This window comes from Sciurus vulgaris (genome assembly GCF_902686455.1).
Source record: "Sciurus vulgaris genome assembly, chromosome: 12".
NCBI lineage: Eukaryota > Metazoa > Chordata > Mammalia > Rodentia > Sciuridae > Sciurus > Sciurus vulgaris.
Genome location: NC_136473.1, coordinates 77,303,581 through 77,313,810, shown reverse-complemented (window position 1 = coordinate 77,313,810; position 10,230 = coordinate 77,303,581). Strand labels below are relative to the sequence as shown.

Below are 10,230 nucleotides of genomic sequence, written 5' to 3'. Positions count from 1 at the left end.
CTCTCCCAAGTTCAAGGATGAACCATTTTCTCTTTCTGTGCAGAAATGGTGGGTAGGAAGCAGAAGGCACTATAAGGAAAGGTCTAGGTAGAGTGGTTGGCACAAGTGCAAGGTGTACCCACTATTTTTCATGATTTAAACACCTCTCTTTCCATTTAGTCCCATATAAGCACTTCCCAAATGCCTAAGGGGTGGACCTACTTTTATTGAGTGTTTACTCTGTGCCAGGAGCTTTATATGTACTCATGCTTTATTTCTTACACTATCACCACCTTGAAGGAATTATTATTTTCTACATGTTACAGAGGAGAATACTGAGGTAGGTGGCATCTCAAGGTCATGCAGCTGATAGGCAAATGGCAGCCATGGGCTTAGAACAAAGGTCCATCTGCCTGGAGAGGCTGCATATAACATCCTTGTAGAATAAGAGGGAAGCTGGGTTACTTTTCCTCAGGTCTTTTATTTCCTTCATGTCTTCTCTAGTCAGGTGCCCAAGAGGTTTCTGGAAGCTCAGGGTTGCATGGCTGCTCAACCCAGGTGGGAGAGGGGAGCTGTTGATGCTACACAGCTGACTGGGGAACTGTCTAGAAGATCACTGATGCAGACTCTGCAGGCACAGGATGTGTCCTGGAGGAGGGTCAAGTGGGAATGGACCTGGTTGACTGATGAACTCATAGGTTGAGATGAGGGACTGTAGGCTTGAGCAGAACTTGAAGGTCATCTAATTCAATGGTTCTGAGGCTTTTCACCACAAAGCACTGCTGCCATTACTTTTGCCCAGGGATCCTCTATTTTAAAATATTTTGTCTGCTTAAATTTTTTTTTTTTTTTTTTTTTTTTTTTTTTTTTGGTACCAGGGATTGAACTCAGGGGCACTCAACCACTGAGCCTCATCCCAGGCCCTGTTTTGGGTTTTATTGAGACACAGGGTCTCACTAAGTTGCTTAGTGCCTCACCTTTGCTGAGGCTGGCTTTGAACTTGCAATTCTCTTGCCTCAGCCTTCTAAGACGCTGGGATTATAGGCATGCCCAACTGCTTAAAAAAGTTTTAAAGAAATAATTTCATTTTCTTATTTTTGTTAATCAGAGATATAATAGATAGCTACCAATAGAGCTTTGATCAGCATGAGACAACCTCTCTTTCCATACAAAGTAGATATGACTCCAGCCAGACAGAGAGAAGACCTGGGAGGAGATGAGGTGGCTGTTCTTCTTAGAGAATAAAGACTTGTTGCACACAGACCCTCTCCCCTCTCAACCTCGTTTGTTTATTCTACGTTCAAAACACATATATACTCTTACACCTGAGATTCCATCTGGTCCTTTTACCAAACCAGGTATATTAGTCAACTTGAGCTGCCATAGGAAAGTGTCATAGGCTGGGTGGCTTAGCCACAGAACCTTATTTTTTTCACAGTTCTAGAGGCTGGAAAGTTTGCCATCAGGTACTGGGAAAGTAGGTTTCGCCCTGAAGTCTCTTTTCTTAGCTGGCAGATGGCAGCTATCTCAAGGTGTGCTCATGTGACCTTTTCCTTGAGTGCACTTGAAGAGTAAAGTAGGGGCAGGGGAGAGGGAAAGCTCTCTGGTGTCTCTTCTCAGAAGGGCACTAACTTCAACATGAAGGCCTCACCCTCATGACCTCACATTAACCTAATTACCTCTAGAGCCTCTACCTCCAATTACTTCCACTTTGGGAGTTAGGATATCAGTTATGGATTTGGTGAGGACTGGGGAGAAAGAGACACAAATATTTAGTTCATAGCACCTGTGAAGAAATTCTGATTCTTTTTCAGATGAGAAACCAAAGTTCAGAGAAGTAAATCTACTGGACTCAGCCTACCAGAGAGGCCTGAAAGATGGTGGAGTCCATGACGATGATCCAGCCATACACACTGAGGCTTACCCATGTCCTCCTTCCCCTCCACCAGTCCAGCAGCACAAAGCTACTTCCTCTTAATTCTTAGAAGGGTGTGGTAGTTTTAAAATGTGTGCACAAGTTCTTTGATACTCTACCCTTCAAAAGGTGGAATCTGGGGTTGTGGCTCAGTGGTAGAGTGCTTGCCTAGTACATGTGAGGCACTGTGTTCGATCCTTAGCGCTACATTAAAAAAAATAAGCAAATAAAATAAAGTTAAAAAAAGTTAAAAAAATGTGGAATCTAATTCTACTCCCCTTGAATATGGGTTATACTTACCCATTTCTAACAAGTACAATGTGGCAGAAGCAATGATGTGAGAAGTTTGATATTGGATCATAAAAGAGGTTGTAACTGCCTCCTTAGTCTTCCTTGGATCATTGACTCTGGGGAAGATACCTCTCATGATGTTCCCATACTCAAGAAACCAATGGAGAGGAACCCAGGAGATAGCCATGGGAATCTGAAGCCTTTTACCAGTAGCCAGGTGAGGAGCCACCTTAAATATGAATCCTCCATTCCTAGTCAAGCCTTCAAATGATTGTAGCCCTAGCTTGACATTTTCAATGCAATGTCATTAAAGATTCTGAGACAAAACTATTAGTTGTCACCTTCAGATTCCTGACCTACAGAAACCAAGATAACAAATGCTTATTATTTTAAGTGGTCAAATTTTGGGGATTGCAATAGACCATTAACTCAAAAGAAATGGTGTTTTATGCCACACTTAGTTCCTCATTCTTCATGTTGTTCATATGACTAAACCATGTCAGTATTTCTCTTGCTCCAGAACAACCAATAGGTCAAGGAAGAAAAATTCAAACTATTTTGAGAAAAAAAAAAAAAAAAAAAAAAAAGGCATACAACATACTAAAGTTTATATCTTATAAAGAGATGTAAAGTGGTCTCCAACTTTGGCACTCAAACGATCCTTCTGCCTCAGCCTCCCCAGAAGCTGGGAGAATAAATGCATGCCACTGTGCCAGAATATGTATCTGAATTTGCAGTGAGACACAGCAGAATTATATAAGAAAAGAAGAATGTTGTAGAAATTTATATTTGAAAGTGATATCTAGGAGTTCAGTGTGGTCACTGAGACCATGAACTCTACCATTTAATAGCTGGATGACCACAGATAAGTTATGTAACTTCTCTGGATCTCATTTTCATTATATGAAAAATGGAGATATTAATAATTAATCCCTGTAATGGTTAATTTGAATTGTTACCTTGATTGGATTAGGAGATGCGGATGATTGAGAGGCCTCTGGGTGTGTCAGTGAGGCTATGTCTAGGAATGATTGGAACGTGGGATAGTGAACTGAAGTAGAGACCCTTCCTAAGCATGGGAGGCGCCGCCCAATAGGAAGGAATCAAAGTTGGAAGAACAAGGAAGCAGATGCAGATGCAAGCTCAGCTCTTCTTGAAAGGGTTCTTGATCACTGTTTCCAATCGATGGATCATCTGAGGATATCAGACTCTCGCTTCTTCACCCTTCCAAAACAGACTCCGCCAGTGATTCTCCAGGTAGTTTCCAGAAGCCTTCGTCTTGGACTAGGGTAGCACTCTTGATCTTTCTTGTTCTGGGGCTTCTGCGTCTTGGACTGCGCAGCTGCTGGTTCCTCCAGCTCTCCAGCTGCAGAAGGCCATTGTGGACTATCCCGCTTCTGGTCGTGTAAGCCAATCTAATAAATCCCCTTTTTATAATCATACTTCCTGTTGATTCTGTTCCTCTAGAGAACTCTGACTAAAACAATCCTTCATAGTTTTACATGATAATAAAGAGTGATATGAAGTCCTTAGCCAAGTAACCAGCAAATAACTTTAATGAATGTTCACATTATTAGCATAAATATCAGGTATCACAGTAATATACACAAACAGGTTAGAAGCAGGAAGTCCAGAGCCTGGAGATCCACAAGATTAGTCTATAATCAACTCATGGCTTAAAAGGTTGTATTAATAAAGCAGTTCAGAAAACTGGAACTTCAAACATGATCTATAGCTTGTTAGGTAATTGAACCCCCCAAAAAACAAACTGAACAAAACACAGGAAAAAATCTTGCATTTCTGAACCTTCTGAAAAATGGCACTAATATTTCCTCTTACAGAAAATAGCAGTAATGATGCCCTATCACTTGTCCGATGAATATATACCAGGTACTGACACACTCAAGAGAGGTGCTCCAGGAATTGGAGCTGTGGACACTGGTTCTGTAGCTTCCCCAGAGGCCTGTTCCCTGAAGGAAGTGCCAGCTCCTCCTCATGCTGGCATGCATAGCCTGGCAGCGAGCCCTCACTGCCTAAATTTCCAGGCCACAGCCCTCGTGAGTGAGTCTGTCCCTCCTCCCCCCGTCACCTTCTGCTAGCCTCCATTCTTAACTCTAACCTTTCATCTCAGAATTTCAGCTTTGATGCTTCCCACTTCCTTCCTATGGTTACTTTAACCGAAGTGAGTCAGGTCTTACTGAAAAAGTGACCACAGCCCGTCAGCTCCCACCCTCCCAGGGCTGCCTGGGCAGAGCCTGAGGGGAGTCAGTGTTTACTCAGCCTCTTCTTTTCCCTCTCTCTCCCAAGTCACAGGGCTTTGAGTAGGGCTTCCCCAGCTGGGGTGCCTCCCCCCTCCACCAGCAGACCGCAGTCAGAAGCCATGCTCCTATTTGTCTAGCGGCTCAGGGAGGGGACAGGAAGAGTGGCTGCTGGAGTCCTGGGTATCCTATTCAGGGGGCCTACATTCTACTCTATTGGATCCAGCCCTGGTAACTCTGATTTCAGCTCAAAGAGGCTTTGGTAGGAGTTTTTCATTGTTATTACCAATAACAACCAACTTTGTGTACTGGAACTATCTCCTAGGGCCAGGAGCCAAGTTAGCACTTTCTGTTAATCCTCAGGAGAACTCTGGCCCTGTGGAGCTTGAAGAAACCAAAAAACACTAAAACAACATTTTGCCTATCTTTCTGATCTCAGTATATACAAAATAATCTTTCTGAAAGCATAATTCTTAAGGAGTTAGGGGTACATCATTTAATATATATAAACATATACATAACATTATATTACATAATATAATATATATTATATTAATATAATATATTATTTTTAGTTGTTGATGGACCTTTATTTTTATTTATTTATTTATTTATATGCAGTGTTAAGGATTGAACCCAGTGCCTCATACATGCTAGGCGAGTGCTCTACCACTGAGCCACAACCCCAACTTCTTAAAAATACTTGTAGATGGACATAATATCTTTATTTATTTATTTTTATGTGGTGCTGAGGATTGAACCCAGTGCCTCGCCTGTGGGAGGCAAGCGCTCTGCCACTGAGCTATAGTCCCAGCCTAGGAGTACACCTTAAAGGACTGAATTATGGGAAGACCAAGGTGGTCTTGCTGTTGGCTTTGAAAGTGAGAGTAGCTTTTACTCCTGATCAAGTTTGGAGCCTCCTTTCTCTCCTAAAGAAGTTGCTGGCTTCCTTTCTCTGGAATGTACAATTCATTCACCCCTTCTCTTCTGTTTCTTGGAAGTCTTGGGGGAACCGCTTTAGTCAGACAGGAGTCAAATGACGCCATAACATGATTTGAATAAGATTCATTTATTTATTCAAAATTAAAATCTGCTGTGAAGACAGATAAACAACATAACATTCCCAGAGGAATTGAATTACTTATAGTTAAAACTGAGTTCTATTAGAACCAACTTTAGGTTGCTATAAATAACAAGCTAGCCACAGCTTTTGAGAATGAGATGGTTGGAGAATGAGGTCAGGGGAATCCCTCTGAGATGCTGGGAGGTTAATCATCAAAAGGGCTGCCTGGTTTCTCTTCCTAAGAGGGTAAGAGTCTCTGCAGCACTCCAGGAGCCCAGAGTCCGGGGACAAGAGAAATCAGAGGGAGACCATGGAAAATAGCTCAATGGCTAGAAACTGTAGTCATACTTGTGATGGAAATTACCATCGGTTCCCCAAGTAACACTTTTCCCCCTTATATAACTTACAATTTCTCTTAAAACACTCAAATACCATAGGGTGTTACCCTATGGAAACAGCTTAAACATAGGTGAAAATAATAAATACTGAAAAAATTATAATATTGGGCTTCTTTCTAAATAGTTCACAGAGAAGCTCAGTAAATAAATAGAAATGGGAACTGAGGTATCAGAGGTAATAAATATTCTAGGAGAGAGGTGTAGCAGGGTTTCTGAAGGAGGTGGTTTGGTTAGCTCAGAACCCTAACCAGACTTTGGGGATCTCCAATTCATAACCTAGAGTCCAGTAGAGATGCCATCCTGGATGTTTTAACTTTTTATCTTTGTTGTCACGTAGGCTTCTATGTAGTTGATGAAGATGTCAAACTCACTCATGGCTTTGTAGATGCCTTTCTCTTGAAGCTACATAGGGAGATAAGGAACACTTGGTTAAAACCTATTGGTAGACTAAGGGGGCCTCTCCGCTTGGAAGGGCAGGAACGTGGATGCAGAGGTTCCTGCTGTCTTGTGTTGGAAGGTGAAGGGGGATGGACCTGGCAACCAAGGATATGCCCAGTTGCCTTGGGAAGGGACCAGGCCTTGACCCTCAGCCCCCACAGGCCAGCAGGCAGTAAGAACTGCAACTACTCTGAAAAGCAGGTTTTCAAAATGGTGCCTTTTCAACATTTTTAAAGGTCAGGCGTTCACATAGTACTTATGCAGAATTTGATGAAAAGATATTAGAGGAAGCAGTTTGAAAGCAAGACAGTGAGGGATAGGAAACTTTTTAATGTTTGTATTCTCCCACTAGGAGATCAAGCAGACCCTGTCTGGCCTCTTTTACCTGTCAGGGGATTCGAGCCCCCTAATGTTGCAGCCCTACCCAGTGACTGTTCCCGGCCCATGAAAAGGGCACAGACCATATGGCTTCTGGGAAATAGGGTTTAGGAGGTTCTCAGCAGTTGGAAGTGTGAAACTCCATTTGGTTTGGGAGTTAATATTCTCAGGCACTTTGAGAGGTATGAGGGGCAGATGGAAAGTGAACTTGAACCAACTCTAGATAAGTAAGAATTCTGTGTCCTGCTCATTCTGAGTTTGGGGGAATCCAGGCTGAATCCCCGGGTGTGTCTGTATGAGCACAGGTGCGTGTCAGCTTCCTGCACGTGTGGGTTCAGCCTGGATTCCCAACGAGCTACTTTCTGTACTTTCTGTTTCCTTTATCACTCTCCCCAACCCCTAGCTTGCTCTGTTCGTAGGCTGGCTGGCCCGTCCAAGCTGAAAGCTTGCAAAGACAGTCATTTAGAAACTCTGAAAGACACTTCACAGAAAACAAACAGAACAGAGGCGGTAGCTCCTCATTGGCTGAGGAGCTCACCCCATTTCTCAGGTTCCCACACCCCCTCCAAGGAAGTGTGGGACAGTCCAGTCCAGCACCTGCCACCCTCTGCCCTTGAGGAGTGGGCAGAATTCGTGTTCCACAAACCCTCTTTGCCACCACCCAGGCTCACCTTGCTAAATGCATCCTTCACCTGCTGTACTGCCTTGCTCTTATTTTCACAGGGGAGAAAATGATGCTGCAGAAGAAAAGAGAAAGTGTTGATGGCCCTGGCTCCTGTGTCCATGGCACTTGGGGGACAAGTTAGTATGATGAGGAAGGGACCCGATTCATTCTGAAAGCCTACCCCTCCTACTTCCAGGGAGAACTGAACCTACCTCAGTCTTACAACCCACTACTCAAGGGATAGAGAAGAAATAACCAGGGAGATGAAATGTCTGTCTCCGGTTTGCTTGAGAATCCAGGTGATGGGCTTCCTCTCCCAGAACACAAGAGTGTCTACTCTCCTTTTCCTGCCTCTTTTTCTCATCTCTCTCTTTTAATCCCAGACACCGAGGAACATTTTTAAGTGAGAAGTGGAGACACTTCCAGCTATGGGACCGACTCCTTTCCCTAGCTCTGTCCAGCAAGTTGACATTCACTTGCCAATTGACTAACAAACCATCAGCAGTGAAGGCAGACTTTAGTTGGAGAAATAAATCATCTGGGAGATTTATTCATAGACATTTCTTTGGGGACCATAGTCCCCGGCCCTTCTAAAATACCCTGGGGAAATCTTGTCAGCCACTTGTGCCACACTAAAAGACTTGTTTCTGAAGGTTGAGAAGAGGTGAGTGCTGTTTCCCCTTCTCGAGAGCTGAGGCTTAGGTCCAAAGAGACAAAGGAGCCCTGACGGAGCTCTGGGCCCCTTTCATGAAGAGAGAGGGGCGTAGTTAATAACCCACAAATGACTCACAAATAACAGGAAAGCTGTGTGCAAATCTTCACATGTAAATGCCTAGCGCTCACTCCCACACCCTGCTCAGAGAGAAATGAGCAAGAAATCTGACTCTGGGCACCTTTCTGAATTCACTACTAGCTCTGCCAATCTAGGTCTTTGTGTGTCTCTGGCTGTAACCCTGCTAGGTCATGGGAGGTGGTATGCATAGGTCTGCTACTCACACAGCGCCGAAGCCGCAGCCTGAGGGTCTTCAGCTTCTCCCCCAGGGAGTTCACATGCTCCTTGACGTCTGGGCTGTGGTTCTCCGCCTGGGGCATCACCTCCACTAGGTAAAACTGGATCATCTCCGACAAGGCTTGGCAACCCAGGTAACCCTATGGGCAGGCGCCAAAGAGTGGGAATGACTGGGAGGAAGGGCTGGTGCCGCTAGCTCCAGAGGACACCCTGGTCCCCAGGGACCTTCCTTAGCCAGCCACCTCCCCCCCTCCAAGACAGAGCCCTTTGGAAGTCCCTGGCTGCCTGCGATGTGCTGAGTTAAGATCTTCCTACTTCTCCTTTTCGCAGTGAGGGAAGGGGACCCCAGCTGTCTGCAGCCACCCTGTCTCCCTTCCCTCAATCACACCCCACACTCCCTTGCCCACTGGCTCTCACCTTAAAGTCCTCCAGCAAGGACCGGCTTAGCAGCATGTTGTCCAGCTGATCTTTTGTTTGCTGTAAGAACAGAAGGAGCCTGAAAATGCCTGAAATGCATGTCTTTTCCATGCCCTTTTATTTATGGAGTTTTCAAGTTGTGATCAGAGTGGCCCTCTCCTAAAAGGAGAGTTTTAAAAACAGTATTCCATGGTGCCAGAACCCATCCTTAAATCAGGTCCTCCCACTCCAGATCAAGTTACTTTAAAAATTTGGCTGATTTTGAAGAGAAGGCAGAAGCTGGACTCAGTCCTGGTCTTCCTGCAGAGCCAGTTTCTGTCAACTCTTTCATCCTTGATTCCCTTCTCCTGGTCTGCTCTTTGCTTTTCTTTCTGCCCCTTGAGGACGTCCAGCTCCAGTTCTGAGAACACTCCAGGAATGGGAAACTTCTCCCAATGCAAGTTTCTCCCCTCAAGGTACTGTCCCAACCCTCAGTTGTTAAGTTCCGGTGACTCTCTAAGCAAAGGCAATTTCTGTCATTTTGCCACAGCATAAGTGGAGCATTTTCACCTCCAATCAAACCTTTCTTGATCCCTCCCAGTCAATAAAGTATCCATCTCCATGGAATCTTATAGAAAGTTTCTGAGCAGAGGAGAGAACTCATTTATGAACCTTCTAGGCAGCTTTTCCTGCAGATTTGCCACATTAGCTGGGCATGGCTTGGTCTGGGGCTCTCTTAAGAATTTAGGTTTGAGGGGAATGGGTGTTAGGGATGGAAGGGGAGGAGGAGAAAGAGGAATGCCTCCTCAGGGCAGTCCTGGGAAAAAAGAAGGGACATACTCACAAAGAAAATCTTCACCCTGCCAAAGGCAGCTCGAAGTTCTCGAAGCATGTGGGGCAGGCCACCTGGGAAGTAGGTGCAGCTATCCTCAGACTGGGTGTTTTCTCCTCCACTGGCCCCCACCCTGGCCAGGAGGACCAGGCAGCATAGCAGTGCTGAGCTGGGCATGGCGGAACTCTGCCTCTTCTGCAAGTCTGCCTTGTGGTTTGGTTTTGCAAGAGCAAGCCCCTGATGTGTAGACCTTCTCCTGTGACCCCTTTTTATATTGTGAGGCCCATTTATGAAGCCACCGTCCTCCAATTTCCTGGCAAAGTTGGGTTTTTTTTTTTTCTCTCATTCAAGTCCCTCCCTTTCCTAGACCTCTCCAATCTGTATTCGTTGAACTCAGAATTTTAAAATTTTGCATTGTAAGCAAAAGGACTGGTTGAAGATTAACTTCTTCATTAGCTATTTTTAGGATAGGCTTTTTCTTTTTTAACATAGTTTTTCAGCTTCTCAATTAAAAAAAAAAAAAAAGTTTTCCTGGGGAGAACAGCTGTTCTGTGTGCAGAGGCCCACAGCTGTGAGTTCCATTCGCGTGTTCCTAGGTCAGAATGACGT

General features: G+C 44.6%; 1 protein-coding gene across 1 annotated transcript; it reads right to left on the bottom strand.

The window, feature by feature from the left end:
* Positions 1-5,502: 5,502 nt before the first annotated feature.
* On the bottom strand, positions 5,503-9,885 carry IL10 (interleukin 10). The gene is made up of 5 exons (XM_079106644.1): positions 9,634-9,885; positions 8,811-8,870; positions 8,381-8,533; positions 7,392-7,457; positions 5,503-6,306 (listed from the first exon to the last, which is right to left on the bottom strand). The coding sequence occupies exons 1-5, from the start codon at positions 9,796-9,798 to the stop codon at positions 6,214-6,216; spliced, it is 537 nt and encodes a 178-aa protein (XP_078962770.1). The 5' UTR covers positions 9,799-9,885; the 3' UTR covers positions 5,503-6,213.
* Between the last annotated feature and the right edge of the window lie 345 nt (positions 9,886-10,230).